At 50.5% G+C, this 20,146-nt stretch overlaps 1 protein-coding gene and 1 long non-coding RNA gene across 4 annotated transcripts in view; one reads left to right on the top strand and one right to left on the bottom strand.

Annotated features, from left to right (window-relative positions):
* LOC149122137 (uncharacterized) overlaps positions 1–20,146 on the bottom strand; it is a 320,316-nt gene that overhangs the window by 236,194 nt on the left and 63,976 nt on the right. The window lies entirely within an intron of this gene.
* Positions 1–20,146, top strand: part of LOC149122138 (beta-microseminoprotein-like) — a 449,968-nt gene that overhangs the window by 416,235 nt on the left and 13,587 nt on the right. Inside the window, exon 1 of one of the 3 annotated variants that reach the window (XM_089313688.1) lies at positions 19,213–19,352. The exons of the other annotated variants lie outside the window; for them this stretch is intronic. Within the exon in view, the coding sequence (XP_089169814.1) occupies positions 19,350–19,352 (3 nt within the window). The 5' untranslated portion in view covers positions 19,213–19,349. Of the gene's footprint in view, positions 1–19,212; positions 19,353–20,146 lie in introns of those variants that run through there. 3 annotated transcript variants of the gene reach the window in all.

Raw genomic sequence — 20,146 nt, 5'->3', positions numbered from 1 at the left:
CTCATCCAATATTTTTTGGAGGATTTATTTATTTATTTAAAAATCAGAGTTACACAGAGAGAGGTAGAGGCAGAGAGAGAGAGAGAGAGAGAGAGAGAAAGGTCTTCCATCCACTGGTTCACTCCCCAGTTGGCCACAATAGCCAGAGCTGCTGTGATCCGAAGCAGGAGCCTGGAGCTTCTTCTGGGTCTCCCATGCGGGTGCAGAGGCCCAAGGACTTAGGCCATCCTTCACTGCTTTCCCGAGCCATAGCAGAAAGATGGATAGGAAGTGGAGCAGTCATGACTCCAACCAGTGTGCACATGGGATGTGTGCACTGCAGGCAGTGGCTTTACCTGCTACTCCACAATGCTGGCCCCTGGCTTCTTTCTTACAGAGGTGTTTCCAAAGTGTGCCTGTGTTGTGCAATGTGTCAGTGCTTCTCTTTATTGCTGAATACCACAGTGTATGAATATGTTGCACTTTGCCTAGCCATCCATGGACATCTGGTTAGCTTCTACCTTTTACTTAATATGCATAACGCTAGTATAAACATTTGTGTTTCAGAAGGGTATGTTTGGTATCTGTTTTCAGTTCTCGTAGGTGTATATTTAGGAGTGGAATTGCTGGGGTAAATGATAACTTGGTGCCTACCTTTTTAAGAAACTGCCATGCAGGTCCAGTTTCTCCAAGACTGTATTGACAAGGGTTGTCTATATTTTTGACAATGGACTTCTTACAGGGTGTCCCCTTGTGCTTTTTTTTTTACAGGCAGAGTGGACAGTGAGAGAGAGAGACAGAGAGAAAGGTCTTCCTTTGCCGTTGGTTCACCCTCCAATGGCCGCCGCGGCCGGCGCGCTGCGGCCGGCGCACCGCGCTGATCCGTTGGCAGGAGCCAGGAACCAGGTGCTTTTCCTGGTCTCCCATGGGGTGCAGGGCCCAAGCACCTGGGCCATCCTCCACTGCACTCCCTGGCCACAGCAGAGGGCTGGCCTGGAAGAGGGGCAACCGGGACAGAATCCGGCGCCCCGACCGGGACTAGAACCCGGTGTGCCGGCGCCGCTAGGCGGAGGATTAGCCTAGTGAGCCGCGGCGCCGGCCATCCCTTGTGCTTTGCATTTCCCTAATGTCTGATGGTGCTGGACAGTTCTTCATGTGCTTGCAGACCAGTAATAAGGCTCTTTAAAACCTTTTGATTATGATATAGTTTTTGCACTTACAGAGGAGTTACAGAATAGTTTGAAAAAGTCCTGTAGTTCCTTCACTCAGACTCACCAGACATTAACATTTGCCCTATTGGAGTTGCATTCCCATTCGTATTCTCTCCCTTTTCCCTCTCTCTGGTCTTCGTCTTTCTCTACACACATCCATACAAACACACACACACACATTTTTATTTAATAATCTGAAAGTAGCTGGACTCATCATGTCCCTTTATCCATGAATACTTTGGCATAGATTTTCTGAGAACACGGATTCTTTTCATGTAATTTCAGTACACTTCTCAAAATCAGAACACACGGCATTGATAACCAGTAATATCCAATCTGTGTTTAGACTTTATCAATCGTCCCCATATGCTAGACCCACAGCTTGCTCATCAGATTTCCTTAATCATATTTATTATTTTTTGAAATATTATTTATTTGAGAGATCAATGGACAGAGAAAGAGAAGAAGACAGAAAGACAGAGCTACTATCCATGGGTTCACTCCCCAAATGCCTGCAACTGCCAGGCTGGACCAGGGCAAAGCCGGGACCCCAGAACTCCATCTGGACCTCCCCCATGGACCATTGTCTGCTGTCTCCCAGGTGCACTGGCAGGGGCCTGGATTGGAAGCCCAGGAGATGGGACTCAAGTCGGCACTCTGATATGGGAGGCGGGAGTGCTGGGTGGCGGTGTAACCTGCAGCGCCACAGCATTCACCCCATCCTTGGCAGGTGCACGACCTTGCCTGTCCTGGAGAGTTTGCACCGTGATTTGGTAGAAGAATTGCCCGCTGTTTCGTGACAGTTTGGGAGAGTTTGCCTGCTTTTCCCTGGGGCTCTATTAAAGCACACGTGTTTAACACTCAGGAACAACAGGCAAAACGTGCTTCCCAGGCATGGTGGGCAGGGACTCATTCCTGCCCCATCGTTGACGATCAGCTCTGTCACTTGGCTAAGGTGCGGCCTATGGGTTGAGGGGTTAAGCAGCCAGGACAAAAGGCAGTACAAAAAATTATTGTAGTTAATAAGAAGTTTGGGGGGTGGGTGTTGCGGTGCAGTGAGTTCAGCTGCTGCTTGGGATCCCCGCATCCAACACCAGAGTGCCCCTCCGGCTGCTCGGCTTTGATCCAGCTCTCTGCTAATGCTCCTGGGAAGAGGGGGATGACGGCTGAAATACTGGAGGCCCTGCCACCATGGGGGACACCCAGATGGAGTGGCAGGCTCTTAGCTTCGGCCTGGTCCAGCCCTGGCTGATGTGGGTATTTGGGAAGAGAATGAGGAGATGGAAGGTGTCTCTCTCTCCTTTTCTTATCACTAGGTTCAGCATAGTGTGTGTGTGTGTGTGTGTGTGTGTGTGTTTAAATCAGACCTGAGGTGCGAGATACATGGAAGAAAATTCACCCAAGTGTCTCTTAGATGAGTTTTGCCAAATGTGTAGAGCCAGGTCCACATCATTGACAAAAACTCAGAATGGGTTGAAAAGGGCACACACTTTTTTTAAAAAATATATATTTATTTGTTTACTTGAAAGTCAGAGTTACATAGGAAGAAGAGGAGAGACAGAGAGAGAGAGACAGAGAGGTCTTCCATCCGCTGGTTCACTCCCCAATTGGCCACAATGGCCAGAGCTGTGCTGATCGGAAACCAGGAGCCAGGAGCTTCTTCTGGGTCTCCCACGCAGGGGGAACACACTTTTAAATCATAATTCAGGACTACATACATAACCAGACATGCATCACTCTAATCTTAAGGGACTTGGTCTCCTTCCTCTTGGACACATGCACCCCTAGGAGCCCAGGAGACAACGCTGGTGTCTCCTCTGTTGCTGTCACGGTGAGCTGTGGGCAGTAGGGGGACCCACAGAGAAGTCACTTTCCTGGGTACCGCAAGAAGGGAGCACAGTGTCCTTTTCCTTGCTCGACGACCCCCCTACTTACCTGGGGGTTCTGTTGCCTGCCCCCTTTCCTGGGGCACCACCCTGGTGTGGTCACAGGCAGGGCATGCACTGTGTCTCTGGGACCCACTCCCCCAGCTGCCTCTCCTTTGCCCTGGCCCTGGGCTGGATGTTGAGTCTGGTTGAATGGTGGCTGTTCTTTCATGCCATCTTCTTCAAAAGCTGCCATCCCTGCCATGAGCTGGGAAAAGTCTGTTTGGAAGTTAAAGGCTGAGCCTTGAGTCCTTTCTTAATCAATGGCTGTAGAAAGCCCCATCCCTCAGCCCAGGGTACCAGGCAGAAGAGGAAGGTGGGGGAGAAACACACCTCCCTAGCTAATACTTACCAATGCCTTCCCATGGTCGGACAGGTGATTTGGGAAGAAAAAAACACAGAATTGGCCCAGCATCCCATATGGGCACTGGTTCGAGTCCCGGCTACTCCTCTTCCAATCCAGCTCTCTGCTGATGGCCTGGGAAAGCAGTAGGAGATGGCCCAAGTCCTTGGGCCCTTGCACCACGTGGGAGACCCAGAGGAGGCTCCTGGCTTCAGATCGGCCCAGCTCCAGTCATGGTGGCCATCTGGGGAGTAAACCAGCGGATGGAAGACATTTCTTCTCCATCTCTCTGTAATTCTAACTCTCAAATAAATAATACATCTTAAAAAAAAAAAAGAACTTAATGTTGACCTACCTTAAATGTTATCATTCTTTGTCTACCTTAATCATTCTTCCTTTGGAAACAGGACAGATTAAATATTTATTAAGTATTTCTCTACATTGGTCTCCCCTGTTTTGGCCAAGAGGCAAATTAAATATTTGTCTACCTTAATCCTTCATCCTTTTGAATTTAAGACAAACAAGATAAGGGCAAGTTCTTGTCGATTTTTTTAATCTGATTGTTTTTGGTAGTGCAGCAGGTGAGAAGGGAGACAAAGACAAGGTCAAGATGATTGGAGAGGGTGTAGGAGCTTAGATCCTGTCCTGGGGCGTGCACATGGGCTTCAGGGAAGGGAAGGTATGTTCCGGGCAGCGTGGGGGATGGCGCAGGTGCTGGCTAGGCCGCGTGAAGGTAACGGGGTAGGGGTATGGGAAGGGGCCATGTCTAACCTTCACCTCAACCTAGGGTTGTTTAAGATGCAACAGAGAGCTGGTCTCTGAGCAGACAAAGTTTCCTTTCCAACACCATTTGTGCTTCTCCCAGCATGCTGTGGGTCGGTCTCAGAGACCCCTGGTGTGCGGGCTGAGTCCTAGCCACTGTGGTGGCTTCACTTTTGCACCGTGAGATTGGAGACATGGCTCCATGCAGTCCGCAGAAAGTGATCTCCAGGCACTCGGGTGTAGCAGATGAGAAGCAGGATGGCACTCTGGAGAAAGGACAGCTGCCCAGGATTCCCTCAGTGGCTCGGACAGTCCAAGGTCATCAGCAGAATGGAGCCGGGAGTTTCTTCCAGGTCTCCCACATGGGTGCAGGGCCCAAGGACTTGGGCCATCATCCACTGCTTTCCCAGGCCATAGCAGGGAGCTGGATCGGATGTGGAGCAGCTGGGATTCGAACTGGCGCCCACCTGGGATGTGGGTGCTGCAGGCAGAGGCCTAACTTTCTGTGCCACAGCACTGGCCTCCACCTCTGCTTTTGATCCAAATCCTGCTGCATGTGCCTGGGAAGACAGTAGTTGATGGCTGAAGTACTTGGGTTCCTGCCACTTATGTAGGAAACCCGGATGGAGTTCCTGGCTCCTGGCTTTGGCCTGGTCCATGCATAGCATTTGAGGAATAACCCAGTGAATGGAAGATCTGTGTGTGTGTGTTTGTGTGTGTGCGCGCGCGCTTGTGTGCGCACGCACCCCTCTCTGTCACTCTTTCAAATAAAAAAATAAAACATTAAAAAATTAATAAAAGAGACAGTTCATCCCCCCAAAAGAACTTTGATTCCAGTTGTGTCTGATGAACCTAGGCCATTTTCTTTAAGCTTCTGAACACTGACCAGCTAGACATCTAAACTTAGAGTAAACCTAGGCCATTTTCTTTAAGCTTCTGAACACTGACCAGCTAGACATCTAAACTTAGAGTAAGCTGTATTTTCTCTCTATGTCTATTTTCTTACAAAAATAGTAATACCTAGGGCTGGTGCTGTGGTATAGTAGGTTTAGCCTCTGCCTGTGGCACCAGCATCCCATATGGGCTCTGGTTCAAGTCCTGGATACTCCACTTCTGATCCAGCTCCCTGCTAATGTGCCTGGGGAAGCAGAGGAAGATGGCCCAAGTGCTTGGGCCCTGTATCCACATGGGAGACCCAGAAGAAATTCCTGGTTCCTAGCTTTGGCCTGGTCCAGCCCTGACTGTTGCTGCCATTTGGGGAGTGAACTAGCAGATGGAAGACTCTCTCTTCCTCTCTCCCTGTAACTCTTTCAAAATAAATAAAAAAATAAATCTTTTTAAAAAAACCAGTAATACCTTCCCTCCAATGCAATCATTTCAATATGAGACTCAAAGGAGTCAGGTTTATGTGAAAGCAACACACAGGGTCTCTAATTATGCTCCCCCAGAGGATTCCCAGGATCTACTGGATCCAAAGAAATTCTAGAGACACAAGAGAGAAAACTGGATTATGTCATATATTGGTCTATTTTGCTTACTATCACAAAATACCCAAGGCTGGATAACTTTGTAAAGGAAAGGGGTTATTTAGCTCACAGGTGTAGAAGTTCAAGGGCCTGCGTCTGGTGACAGATTTCTTCCAGGCAGGGAGACCTGAATGTCTGCACCTGCACCTGCTGCCTCCTTGTGCATCTCCCTCTCCCTCTCCCTCTCCCTCTCCCTCTCCCTCTCCCTCTCCCTCTCCCTCTCCCTCTTCCCTCCTCTTCTTCTCCTGCCCCGCTACCAATTATCCACCAGTATTTTAGTCCTAGTAGCTCTATGATTTTGTTTAATCCTAGTCACCTTCCAAAGATCTGACCTTTAAATACCAGGGTCAAATTGAATTTCCATCCTCCTAACACCTGACAAGGGCATCAAATTTCAACCCATGAGCCTTTGGGGAGCACAGACAAACCAGTGTGGCAGAAATGAATTCTTCACACAGCCCCGGCCATTGTGGCCATCTGCAGAGTGAACCAGCAGATGAAAGACACCTCTCTCTCTCTCTCTCTCTCTCTCTCTCTGCCTCTGCCTCTCTATAACTCTGCCTTTCAAATAAATAAATCTTAAAAAAAAAATGAATGCCTCATTCATTTGGCAAACATCTGTCTGGTGTCTCCTTTATGCAGCCTGGAGCTTGAAGGACTGGATTACAGGGGTGACAGGGGTGCCTCTTCCTCCCATTGTTGAAATCGGTCTACATTTTCATTGAAATCGCCCTGCTGGGGGCCAGCGCTGTGGTGTAGCAGGGTGAGCTGCTGTTGTTGGCAGTGCCAGCCTCCCATGGGGTGGGGGAATGGTTCAAGTACCAAGAGGCGCTGCTTCCAATTCAGCTCCCCGCTAAGGCTCCTGGGAAAGCAGGGGATGATGGACCAGGTGCTTGTCCCTTGAGCCCATGGGGGAGACCTGGAAGAAGCTCCTGGCCCTGGCTTCAGCCTGGTGCAGCCCTGGCGTTGAGGCCATTTGGGGAGTGAACCAGTAGTAGATGGAGAATCTCTCTCTCTCTTGCTCTCGCTCTCTGCCTTTCACATAAAATTAAAAATAAAAAATTCTGTAAGAAAAAAGAGTTTCCATAAAAGAATATGCTATAAAGCAAATCTCCTGGACCAGAAAGCATTTGTCCTCAAGTTCCACACTGTGGCTCGCTCCTGCCTGCTGAGGACTCAGAATACTGAAAGCCCAGGAAGCTAAGAATAAGTTTCCATCACTAACTCAGCAGCCCTAGACCAGGAGCAAGGGAGACTACACCCAAGTGGCCCATCAGAAGCGGCCACTCACCCTCTGTGCCATTTTCGTGCCATCCCAGGGGGAAAGTCAGAAGTGCTCTACAAAGGAAAGCTGCGTGGTTGCCAGCAGCCATAACTAAACCCGCCTTGGGATCTTAAAAGCTGGCTGTGCCAGATGCAGTAACGGTCCAGGAAGCTTGCCTGCCCACTTCCTGTGGACGCTAGGGGACTGGTGTTCTCCCTGGTGGTGGTGGTGGTGGTGTGTGCTGGGGTCACCATGGCCAAGTGCAATGCACATGGGCATCCTCCAAGGCTGAGTCTCCGATCAAGGGACTCGAGGGGGCCGCTCCTCCTGAGATCCCTCCTCTGGGTTTGTAGGTGGTGAGTGCCACCTCCCTGTGTGTTCACAGAGCTTCCTCATGAAAAGAGCAGGCAGGGGGCCGTGACTGTGGCATAGTAGGCTAAGCCTCTGTCTGTGGTGCCGGCATCCCATATAGGCACTGATTCAAGTCCTGGCTGCTCCTCTTCCCAGCCAGCTCTCTGCTTATGAGCTGGGAAAGCAGTAGAAGATGGCCCAAGTGCTTGGGTCCCTGCACCTGCATGGGAGACCAGGAAAAAGCTCTTGGCTCCTGGCTTTGGACTGGCTCAGCTCTAGCTGTAGTGGCCATTTGAGGAGTAAACCAGCAGCTGGAAGACCTTTCTCTCTCTCTCTGCCTCTCTCTATCTGTAACTCTGCTGCTCAATAAATAAATAGAATATTTAAAGAAAGGGAAGGCAGTAGATGGGAAATAGAGAAGGAGAAGGAGTTCTGGTGTCTGTTTCCTGTTTAAAAAAAAAGTATTTGAAAGACACACGAGAAAGAAACAGACAGAGGCCTCCCATGTGCTGGTTCACTCCCCAAATGCCCACAACAGGTAGGGCTGGGCCAGACTGAAGGCAGGAGCCAGGAACTCCATCCGGGTTTCCCACATGGGTGGCAGGGATCCAGGCACTAATGCCAGCACCTGCTGTTTCCCAGGGTGTGTGATGGCGCCTCTTTTTTAAGATTTTGTTTACTTTTTTCAAAGGCAGAGTTTACAGAGGGACCCACACACACCCAGATACCTTCCATCCTCTGGTTCACTCCCCAAGTGACTGCAATGGCTACGGTTGGCCAGGCCAAAGCCAGGAGCTCCTTCCAAGTGTCCCACATGGGTGGCAGGGGCCTAATCCCATTTGGGCCATCCTCTGCTGCTTTCTCAGGTGCATTAGCAGGGAGCACAATTAGAAGTGGAGCAGCCAGGATCCCAACCAGGGCCCTATGGGATGTCCCTTTCACAGGCGACAGCTTTATCCACTGTGCCACAGCACTGGGCCCTGATGGGTCCTCTTTTAAAGACATTAATTCCGAGGTCAGAAACTGGATTGGGAGGAGGGAGCAGGTGTGATTGCTCTGGGTAGCTAAGAGAAAGTTCTGGAGGCCAGTGCTGTGGCATAGCAGGTAAAGCTGCCACCTGCAGTGCTGACATCCCATATGGACACCAGTTCAAGTCCTGGCTGCTCCATTTCTGATCCAGCTCTCTGTTATGGCCTGGGAAAGCAGTGGAAGATAGCCCATGTCCTTGGACCCCTGGAAGAAGTTCCTGGCTGCTGGCTTCAGATTGGCCCAGCTCTAGCTGTCACAACCATTTGGGGAGTGAACAAGTGGGTGGAAGACCTCTCTCTCTGCCTCTGCTTCTCTGTAAATCTGCCTTTCAAACAATAAATAAATAAACATTTAAAAAGAAAGTTCTGGAAAATGTCAAGGGCTCTGCAGGAAGATTAGTGCCCCAGTTAGGGATCTGCTCATTTACTGGGGGCTACGAAGCCACCACCCTGAGACTGAACGCCAGGGGCAGAAGGGCATCACCCCCTCCCCTTCCTCGGCCCACTTCTTACTGGCCTGGTGACTGAAAGGAATTCAAAGTGTGTCAGGAGCTCCAACTGCAGCAGGGCCTGCACATAATCATCTCCAACCTGCTGGCCATGGAGAGGCTCTGGGGAAAGAAAGCCACAACCTTTCCAGCTGGCTGCAAATCAAGGCCGAGCAAGCAGTCTGTGCTGGGGGCGGGGGGGGGCATGCACGTAACCAGTCCCTAACCAGTGCCCAACACACAGTAGGTGAACGAACGAATGAACAGTAAGAGCAGCGCCATTGGGGAGGGGAGAGCTGGAGCACAGAGAGGTGGGGGCTTTATTTTTGCATTTCTTTTTTTCCTAAGATTTATTTATTTACTCAAGAGGCCAAGTTAGAGAGAGAGGGAGTTACATCATTCAACCTCCCCTCATCTCCTCACAATGGGACATTATCTCACATCAGTCCAAGAAGGCTGAGTGTGGTGCAATTAGAGAGAGGGAAATAGAGGGAGAGGCCACATTTGCATAACTTTTATTACTTTAAATCGTCATAATCATTCTATTGTGTTGTGAAGTTGTTGTTGTAAATCTACTGTGCCTGATACACTTCATCATAGGTACGTATAGGAAGAAGAAGTGCCCACAGGGTTTGACATTATCTCCAGTTTCAGGGCTCTGCTGAGGGATCTTGGAACAGATCCCCTGTGGAAACGGGGGTACCTGCTATATGCACAGTAATTTGGGGGATGACAAATGCTGTGAGTAAGAAGCAACAGGAAGGAAGGGAGTGTGGGCGTGGATGCCGCTCTGAGCTATGGCCTGGAGTGGGGGATGAATCTCTCAATCTGCAGACACTCAGATAGCTGCGGGTGCACCAGCCAGGGTGGGAGGATTTTCCCAGTGTGGTGAGGAATAGCAAAAAGGACAAAGTGACCCTCTCTGAGTAATGAAGGGGACAATGTTAGGACCTAGATATAGCAGGACATGGGGCGTAAGCAGGAGGCCAGCTCCCCGAGAGTTTGGTGAGGGCTTTGTTCTACAAGTGTGGTATGCAGCTGTGGGTGGGGGCAGGGTGGGGATAGCAAAGGTGCACCTGCTCTGTGTATGGGGGTCACGGTGACGGTGACTGTGCTGGCTGTTCTGCAAACAATTGACAGCAAGAGGTTTTGAAGTGGGCATGAAAAGGCCACCACCAGGTTCCCCCTACACACACACACACACACATACAAACACAAAGAGGCTTCAACAAACACTAGCCTAGCTTCTCAAAGCTCATGGCCGTGAACTCAGGATGATGAGCTGTATGCTGACCTCAGCCCCGTAAAGGCCCTGCCCACGAGAGCTCAATGTCATGGAGCATGGGCCCCGAACCTCCCTTCGGTTCTTAGAAAACTCGTCCTTGGGGCTCCTTTCTTTGTCTCTCTGAAATGTGTCCGTGCCAGTACAGAGCTGGATACATCCCTTTGAAAAGCAATCATCCCTCAGTCTTCCAGCCCTTGATAGGAGGGTAGGCCCCCACCTGGTTAGCAAACCCGGATACCAAGATCACCTTTACCCAGCCTCCCCCTAGAGAGTGTCCTCAAACACGCTTCCCTTGGCATGGCTCGGCATTTAAAACGTCTCCTGCCTTCGGGTGGAGTAGAGCCCAGTTCAGACCACAGGGTCCCTCTCCAACCACCGGTAGTCTGAATACAATCTGTCTTTGAAAATTTTTTTAAAGAATTTTTTTGAAAGAGTTACACAGAGAAGAGAGGCAGAGAGAGAGAGAGAGAGAGGTCTTCCGTCCGATGGTTCACTCCCCAGTTGGCCGCAATGGCCGGAGCTGCATTGATCCAAAGCCAGGATCCAGGAGCTTCTTCCAGGTCTCCCATGCGGGTGCAGGGGCCCAAGGACTTGGGCCATCTTTTGCTGCTTTCTCAGGCCATTACAGAGAGCTGGATTGGAAGAGGAGCAGCTGGGACTAGAATGGGCACCCATATCAGATACCAGCGCTTCAGGCTACGGCGTTAACCCGCTGAGCCACAGCGCCGGGCCCTGTCTTTGACATTTTTTAACAAGTGCCTGGGACAAAATTTAACTTTTTTTTCCAAAATTTATTTATTTGAAAGAGTTGCACAAAGAGAGAAGGAAAGGCAGAGAGACAGAGAGAGACAGAGACAGAGAGAGAGAGAGAGAGAGATCTTCCATTTGCTGGTTCACTCCTCAATTGGCTGCAATGGCTGGTGCTGTGCTGGTCCAAAGCCAGGAGCCAGGAGCTTTTTCTGGGTCTCTCATTCAGGTGCAGGGGCCCAAACACTTGGGCCATCTTCTACTGTTTTCCCAGGCCATAGCAGAGAGCTGGATTGGAAGTGGAGCAGCCGGGACTTGAACCGGTGCCCATATGGGATGCCAGCACTGCAGGCGGCAGCTTTACCGGCTAAGCCAGAGTGCCAGCCCCAGAATTTAACTTTTGAAATTGGCTGGTGTAACCTCTTTCATCTTGTCCTGTTTAGAAAGTATTTTGGCTATTCTAAATTACTTGTATTTCTATATAAATGCTAGCCGAAGTTTGCCAATTTCTCTAGGAAGTCTGATGCACTCTTTCTTTACAAATGACTTTTCTTTAGGAATGGCATTGGATTTGTAGCTAAATTTGAGAAGAACTGTCATGTTAGCACTATAAAGTGAACGTGGGTGTATTTAGATTAAGGGTTGGCAAAGTTTCTATAAAGGGCCAGAGGATAAATATTTTTGGCTTCCTGAACCATTCATGTCTACCATTGTAAGTAATATGCCAATAAGTGAGTATAGCTGTGTTCCAAAAAAACTTTATTTACCAAGCATGCAGGGGGCCAGATTAGTCCGAGAGTCTGTAGTTTGTTGTCCTGATTTAGGTCTTCTTTAATCTCCCTCAGCAAAATTTTGTAGTTTTCAGAGTAAAATCCTGCCCTTATTTTGCTAAAGTCATCCCTAAATGAATATAATTGTTTCCTGGATTATATTTTCAGATTGTTCATTGATTTTATTTATTGGTTTTGTATCCTGAACCTTGCTCAGCTCTCTTACTAATACCAGTGAGAATGGTTGGCAGATCCCCTGTGATTTTCTGCATGCGGTCAGGCACTCTGCAGGGCCAGTTTTTCTTCCTCCTCTTCTTTCTTGATGCTCCAATGTGAGCCCTTGGATACCACACAGCTCTCTTGTGTCTTGTTTGTATACAGGAAAAGGTGTATCTGAAGGATCCTGGGGTAACACAATGAACAGATGGCGAGGAAGAGGAAAATGGCCTTTTTTTAAGAGCAGAGTTGTAATTTTGATGCTGAGGAGTGATCAGTCTCATGCTGAATTGTTTGATAGCTGAAGTGGACATCATGTTCGCATGGGCCCTGACCTGCTTTCCCACCAGCCCCCAGGAGTTGCCTGTTACCCTCTACCAGGAAAGAGCCAGGCCCTCTCAGTATCCCCATGGAGACCTGGGCTTCCTCAGATGCTACCTAGGCAGGATGAATGATGCAGCCCAGGGGTTGACTGTGGTATGGGATAGATCAGAACCAGTAGGATAGAAGAGATGGGAAGAAACTGGCATTATTCCTATTACTCTCCCTTCCCCCATGCCTTCCTTCTCAACACTGCACAGGACTGTTTCCTAAACCCTCCATGAAGACATCCCATGGGAGTACACCCTCACTGCCTGCAGGGCAGCAGCCAGCTCACAACACACTCCTGTGCCCTGCACGCCTCTTCCCAGCCTGCCTCACTTTCAGTACCCCCTACTCTTTTATTTCCCTGGGATTGCACCCCCAAGAAAATGTGAACATGACAGCCTTTTTTTTCTTTGATTTCTAAAGAACCAGGCAGACAGGGCCTTAGAGATTATCTAAGAGCAAGATCACAAAGTCACCACCTCCCAAGCAGGATTTAGCCTACAGACATATCTGATTTAATTCAAGAGAGATGGGGCTGACCTTGTGGTGCAGTGGGTTAAGCCACAGCCTGCGATGCTGGCACTCCATACGAGCACCAGTTCAAGTCCAGGCTGCTCCACTTCTGATCTAGCTCCCTGCTAATGCACCTGGGAAGGCAGCAGGAGATGTGCTTGGGCCCCTGCACCCGTGTGAGAGATCCAGAAGAAGCTCCTGGCTCCAGATTGGCGCAGCTCTGGTTGTTGCGGCCAATTGGGGAATGAACCATAGGACGGAAGACCTTTCTCTCTCTCTGCCTCTCCTCTCTCTGTGTAACTCTGACTTTCAAAAAAAAAAAAAAATCTCAAAAGAGATTTTTTAAACAGCTATTATCTTTTAGTGGGAAGACTTCCAAAGCATCTGCATTTCCTGCTTGTCAGGGACAGAGGCCTTGAAACAATTGGCTGCTGAGGGGCTGCCTACCGGGCCTCTTGTCTTCCCCAGCTGGGCCCAGCATTCAGCAGGCATTTGCCTCCACACTCAACCAACTACCTACCTAAGGGTTCTCGGACATACATCTCCGTCCAAATCAGGATGAAGCAAAACAGGCTGGGAATAACGTGTGTCAAGGTCACATTCTCCAGAGCCCCTTTGCCAGCAACAGGGTCTGTATCAAGTCATCCGTGGGTTAACTGAGGGTCTACTTGTAAAGTTCATGGCTGAATTTCCCCAAGCTGGGGCACAGCTTGTGAGTTTGTGGTCCAGCCTATCAGGGAATATAAAATGCATGTTTTTGCTTGGACCTGAAATGAGAATTGCACCATGCTGAGCTGGGTCACCTTGACATTCAGCACGAGGGCCAGGCTGGTCTCTGCTGGCTTCCTGGGACACTGGACTCTCTGGGGGCTCTGAGGAGGCAGACTCTTCACCTCTTCATTGCCAGGCTTGTGTAATCTGCGCCATCTACATCAGTGGGATGCTTGGATGACTGAGAGTGACATCTGCTTCCCCTAGGGAACTCTGGGGGAGTTGGCCAGATCTTCTGCATCTCCCTTGCAGATGTGGTCCAGGAAACACTGCATGAAAACCCCCACAGCCCAGAGCTGAAGCGCATTGGCTGTGGCAGCCCCCAGGGTCTCCCAGCACTCAGGGTAAACTGACCGCAGGCCAAGCCTGCACCGCCATAGGCCTGTTGTTGACTAGGGTGGAGATGGCCATCATATCCTCTGTCTGAGGCTGCAGACACAGTCCACTCTCGGGCCATATTTCTTTCTTTGAAAAATGTTATTCATTTAAGAGGTAGAACAAGAAGGAGAGAGAGAGAGAAAGAGAGAGAGAACCAGCATGGAAATCTGCAGGTACCCCAAATGCCCAGGAGTATGGGGAAGGGCCTGGGCCAGGCTGAAGTCCAGAGCTGGGAACACAACCAGGCCTCTCACATGGGTGGCAGGAGCCCAGTGACAAGCTGTCACTGCTGAAAATGCATCAGCAGGAAGCTGGAGTCAGGAGCCAGAGCCAGGTACCAAACCCAGGCGCTGTGATGTGGGACCCAGCATCTGAACTGGCATCTTAACCAGCAGGTCAAGGACCCACCGTCTGCTGGAGCTCCCTCGTGACAGTGGTCATGAGGGAATGTTCCCAGTGCGTTGTCGAGGTTAGGAAGGAGGGCTAGGAAGAGGGTGGGCAGGCACGTCCCCTGCTCCGAAGGCCCCGCCGGGGTGGCGGCTGCCCTCCTGCTGCTGTTCTCCGTGCTTGGGTCCCTTCTCTTGAATTCAGATGCAGGGGCAGGTGTGTGAGGGAGGAAGCATCTGCCCTAAGAGAAGCACAGGCCTGGGTACAAATCCTGCCTTTGTCTCACTGCCTGGAAACCCTGAATAGATTCCTCCCTCCTCAGCTACCCCATGCCTGCCGTGGTCCCCCTTCCCATTGCTGCACCTAGGTGACATGGATCCGGCATGGATGGTGTGGCTCAGTCACTGATGTGATCCTTTGAGGGGACCCAGGAGATGCAGCAGACACTGGATGGGTGAGGTTTGCTGCCAGCGTTACACACAAAACACTGGTTTATGGTGAACTTTTACATAAGGAGGAGTACACTGTAAAAGAAGGCTGACGTGTCAGTATGGTAAACACTAAACCAGGAACATAGGTGTTGATTTTATTATCAAGTATTATGTACTGTGCATAATTGTATGCAGTTTAGTTTTTTTTTTATTTTAAAGATTTTATTTATTCACTTGAGAGGCAGAGTTACAGACTCTTCCATCCGCTGGATCACTCTAAATGGCTGGAGTGGCTGGAGCTGGGCCAATACAAAGCCAGGAGCCAGGAGCCTCCTCCAGGTCTCCCACGTGGGTGCAGGGGCCCAACACTCGGGCCATCTTCTACTGCTTTCCCAGGCCACAGCAGAGAGCCAGATTGGAAGAAGAGCAGCCGGGACTTGAACCAGTGCCCATGTGAGATGCCGGCAGTACTCCATTATAGCCTTGTGGGACTGCTGTCTTTGTGTGGTCCATCGCTGCCTGGGACATTGTGGTAACTGTATATGTCGCGACTCATCCATGGGTCCAGAGCTTTCTGGAATAAAGTCCAGAAGAAAACAGACAGGTTCTTGTCCTAAAAGAGCTGATATTGTAGTCAAGGGAAGGCAGACAATGAACGGGGAGCTGTGCCTCCAGTGAGTCCAGGATTAGTGTCGAGAGAGAGAGAGAGAGAGAAAGAGAGAGAGAGAGAAAAGCAAAGAGGACAGGAAGCAAGGACTGTGAGAGCAGGTGCATGGTGAGAGGTTGTTCAGGTCGTTCAAGGCAGGATGTATTGAGAAGATGGCATTGCAGTAGCAGCTTGGGGGAGCATGGGAGTGATGCTGGCCGAGGCTTGGGGAAAGGTCTGTTCACACAGAGGAAATGACTCCGGGGCAACTCGGCTCTCTGGGGACAGCAAAATGGCCTAGAGCAGCTAGGATGGAGCACAGTGGAGAGAGCAAGTGCAGAACCGTGGGCATTGTGCTAGGGGCTGTCTTGCAAAGAGCACAGGCATGTAAAAGAGGGTACATCCAGGATCTGGTGGAAGAGCAGGCCTGTCTGAGTATCCGGCCACTCCAACTCCTGACTCCAGCTTCCTCCTAACAGAAGAATGGGTAATGAATACCGACAAACAGGCAACTTGCGAAAGTTGGTTAATAAGTGCTCAAAACTGTCTGAACCTTGCCAACCACCAAAGAAAAGTTACTAGAACAAAATAGTGTCCACCTATCAGAATGACAGGTGATGGGCTGGTCGAGGGCAGATGTCAGGAGCCAGGAACTCAATCCAGATCTCCCCCGTAGGTGGCAGGAACCCAGTGACTTGAGCCATCCCTGCTGCCTCCCAGGGTTGCTGCCGGCAGGAGGCTGGAATCAGGAACTGGAGCTGGGAATCGGACCCAGGCACTCCAACGTGGGATGTGGGCTTCTTAACCTGCATCTTAACTATGAAGCCAAATGCCCACCCCCAGGAGCTTTTCTGAATGGGAAGAGCAGACTGTACAACAGTGCATGTGAGACCCCGCGTTTGGAGAGACAGCTCTCGACTTCCACTTCTCCTGAATGCAAACACACCCAGAACACTCTCGAGGGAAATTCTCCACAATGCTAACAGTAGCTCTCTTGGAACAGTCCGACCATGATATTTTTTCTTTGCCTCTTTGCATGTTCCTTTTTTTTTTCTACAATGAAGGTGGATTGGTTGGGGTGGGTGCTAAGTTTCTTAAACATCAGCCAATACATGCAAACATGTATGATACATGAATATACTCATGGGAAAAAATAAGGCCTGGTCTATTTGTAAAGATGACAGTGGAGATGGGATAAAAGCTGCACATCAGTCAGGCAGAGCTAGCCGCCATACACTGGGCGGTGGCCCTCATTCCATCTTCCTGCCCCCCACCCTGCATGGGCACCTGCACACCCCTGCTCCAACATCCGTCTCCCCTCACAAGTGCCTGCCTGGGCTGCTCTGGGGCAGCTGGCCACTGCCTTCCTGCTAGTGCCTGCTGAAAGGCAGATGGGCTCCTTGTAGCAAGGCTATGGGGCCTTGGAGACCTCTCTCCTGCTTGAGAACCTCTGCACTAACCCAGAAGGCGGCCTATCCCACACAGCTGTGCTTCACTGGGCAAGGTGCCAATTACCGGAGGGACACCAGCAGGGAGAACTTGATGGTCACAGGGTTGCACACAACAGAACCTGCTGGAATTTTATTAAAGAATGCCAGGGAGCTCACAGGCTCTGAGAAAGGCCGGAGACCCTGGTTTGGTTGCCAGAAGGCCGGGTAGATCACTGAAACCCCACTGCCACATGGCTCTGGCAGTACAACCCTGCTACCATGTCCGTCATTGGACTCCCACAAACGAACTGAGTGCCAGAAACCCCCTGTTTGAGGAGCCAGTGCTCCACTCACATTTAGCTTTGATCCTATCTCAACTTCCATCTTTACAGAGGCAACCAGCTCCCCTCCCCTTTCCTCCCCTCCCCACCTCTCCCTTCTCTCTCTCTCTCTCTCTCTCTCTTTCTCAGAGGCAGCCAACTCTGCAGCTCTGCATGAGAGCAGGAAGTGAACCTACCCTGCATTGGGTGCTGAGCCTGGATTTGGGGGGAGTTGAGGCTGGCACTGGGGCAGATCGCCTGGCCAGCTCTACAGACCTCTGTGGAGCCACTGGCTGAGTCTGAGCTCTCATCTGTGGACAGAGGGGAACCAGTGATTGGATCTCAGACACTAGGGAGCTCCAGGGGTGGGGGTGGGGGATCACATGGTATCATGGCCTCCACTGTGTCCACCCAAAATCCATGGATTGAAAAGTAGCCCTCAGGACCTCAGAATATGATTGCATTGGACATATGGCTGCCTCTAAGCAGGTGATTAAGGAGCGATGAGATAGTCAGGGTGGGCCCTAATTCGATAGGACCAGGGTTGCTATAGGAAGAGGGAATGGGTACCATGGGAAGAGACAGCAAGAGGGCGAGCCTCTGCAGACCAAGAACAGACCCGCATCTGCCTCACTGCCTGACTCTGGATTGATTCCCAGTCCCCAAAACCATGAGCAAATAAATGACTGTGGTGCAAGCCGCCTAGTCCATTCTATTCTGTCCCGGCAGCCTGAGCAATACATAGCTAATACACCAGGTGGTTCTGCCCGTCGCCACTCCTGAAAGGCCATCGTGAGGGTGAGCAGGGATTCTTCAAAGGAGATCATTCTTGAGCAGCGCGAAAGAAGGCTGGGATGACACAGCAGGGAGCCAAGACTGAAGACTCTGGGCCAGCATTGTGGCTCAGCATCAAAGCTGCTGCCTGTGATGCCAGCATCACATAGGGGCACTGGTTCAAATCCCAGCTTCTCCACTCCTGATCCAGCTCCCTGCTAATGCACCTGGAAAGGGCTGGGCCCCTTCCACCCACATGGGAGGGACAGATGGAGTTCTAGGCCCCTGGCTTTGACCTGGCTCAGTCCTGATTGTGTGGTCATTTAGGGGAGTGAACCAGCACATGGAAAATCTCTTTCTCCTCTCTGTAACTCTGCTTTTAAAATAAATTAAAAATAATAATTTTTTTTAAAAGAAGACTCAGCAAGAGCTTTAGAAAGTTCAAATGGACTAGGCTGGTGCCACGGCTCAATAGGCTAATCATCCACCTGTGGCACCAGCACCTCGGGTTCTAGTCCCGGTCGGGGCGCCGGAATCTGTCCCGGTTGCTCCTCTTTCAGTCAAGCTCTCTGCTGTGGCCAGGGAGTGCAGTGGAGGATGGCCCAAGTGCTTGGGCCGTGCACCCGCATGGAGACCAGGAGAAGCACCTGACTCCTGGCTCCGGATCAGCATGGTGCGCTGGCCACAGCACACCGGCTGCAGGGGCCATTGAGGGGTGAACCAACAGAAAAGGAAGACCTTTGTCTCTCTCTCTTACTGTCCACTCTGCCTGTACAAAAATTAAAAAAAAAAAAACTTTAGAAACTTGAACTTTAGAAAGGTCAAGGCCAAGTGGACAGAGCCACATGGCTTGTCAAGGGGAAGCTGTGCTCCCGGCCCTGGAACACTGCTGCTCTCTCCTGCCACACTCTAAAGGCAGTGCCAACTGGACCATAGCTGCAGGCCTGGTGGGCCAGGGTGGGGGACGGCGTTGATTCCTTGGGCTGTTCTTACTCCTTCACAAAACCCAGCTTCATGACCTGGCTCTCGGGGCTGGCATTTCTGGACTTCCATTTCTTTGTTCATAAAATCAAGTAAGAAGGTGTCACATGCCCAGCTCAGAGTGACGGCTCTGTGAAGGGCAGTGCTCTCCTCCCCCACCCTTTCAGGTCAAGGGGAAATGCAGTTGGGGTGGGGACAAAGGTAAACACTTATTTGGGGTGGAGGCTTGCTTTATGAATCATCGTAACTCAGCTGAACGCAGCCCTCTGCAAACACTTGAGGTGTTCTTGGCGTGTTACTTTCTTGAATGATGTTGCGTGGTGCTGGTGGCGGGGTGGCGGGTGTGTGTGTGTGTGTGTGTGTGTGTGTGTGTGTGTAATTGTCCCTTCCTATATAAAAGTGTGGCCTGACTTGTCCTGGATGCACCTGTCTGTAAGGAACCCTGCTCACCACAATGGTAGGTAACTGAGTGGGTACATAGAGACCAGAAAGGAGGGGGGAAGTGTCTTCCTTATTTCACTTCTACTTGTACTGGAGCTCACGGGGTGCATTTAATGGTGAGTGGACCTAGTTAGGAATCTTCCGCATGTGACTTGGCAATTCAACGTGTAGAGTAGAAAAAGGGTGTGGGGACTCTGGGAAATCCTAACGAGTTCCCTAAGATCTGAGTTGCTCTAGAAACTCTGGGGTTCAGTGAGGTCTCTGGTGTCTCTGATTCTTGGGGCCTATTTGAGTGGCTGGTGAGATGGAATGCAATGCCGGACCAATCATTGCACCATTTTATAGATAAACTGAGCCTGGGGACTGGAAGAGACTACAAGCCTATAGGGGAGCTGAGTGCAAAGCCAGGGGTTGCTCTCTGCAGCAGGATCGCCTGGGAAACCTTGAAAAATACTGACAGGAGCTCCCAGACACTCGGATGTAATTGGTCTGCAGTGAGAACAGGGTTTTTGTTTTTTAACATTTATTTACTTATTTTAAAGGTCAAGGTCTACAGAGAGAGGGAGAAGAAGAGAGAGAGAGAATCTTTCATCTGCTGTTTCACTCCCCAAAGGGACTGGGCCAGGCTGAAGCCAGAAGTCTGGAACTTCATCCGGCTCTCCCATTGAGTGGCAGGTGCCCAACTACTTGAAGGGCCACCCTCTGCTGCTTTCCCAAGCACATTAGCAGGGAGATGGATTGGAAGTGGAGCAGCCAGGACTCAAACCATGACCCTATGTGATGCCAATATTGCAGGTGGAGGCTTAACCC

This window comes from Oryctolagus cuniculus, chromosome 15 (genome assembly GCF_051225735.1).
Source record: "Oryctolagus cuniculus isolate XC-2025 breed Fujian yellow rabbit chromosome 15, ASM5122573v1, whole genome shotgun sequence".
In the NCBI taxonomy this organism is placed as follows: domain Eukaryota; kingdom Metazoa; phylum Chordata; class Mammalia; order Lagomorpha; family Leporidae; genus Oryctolagus; species Oryctolagus cuniculus.
Note: the sequence above shows the minus strand (reverse complement) of the source record. Positions and strands in the feature narration are given on the sequence as shown.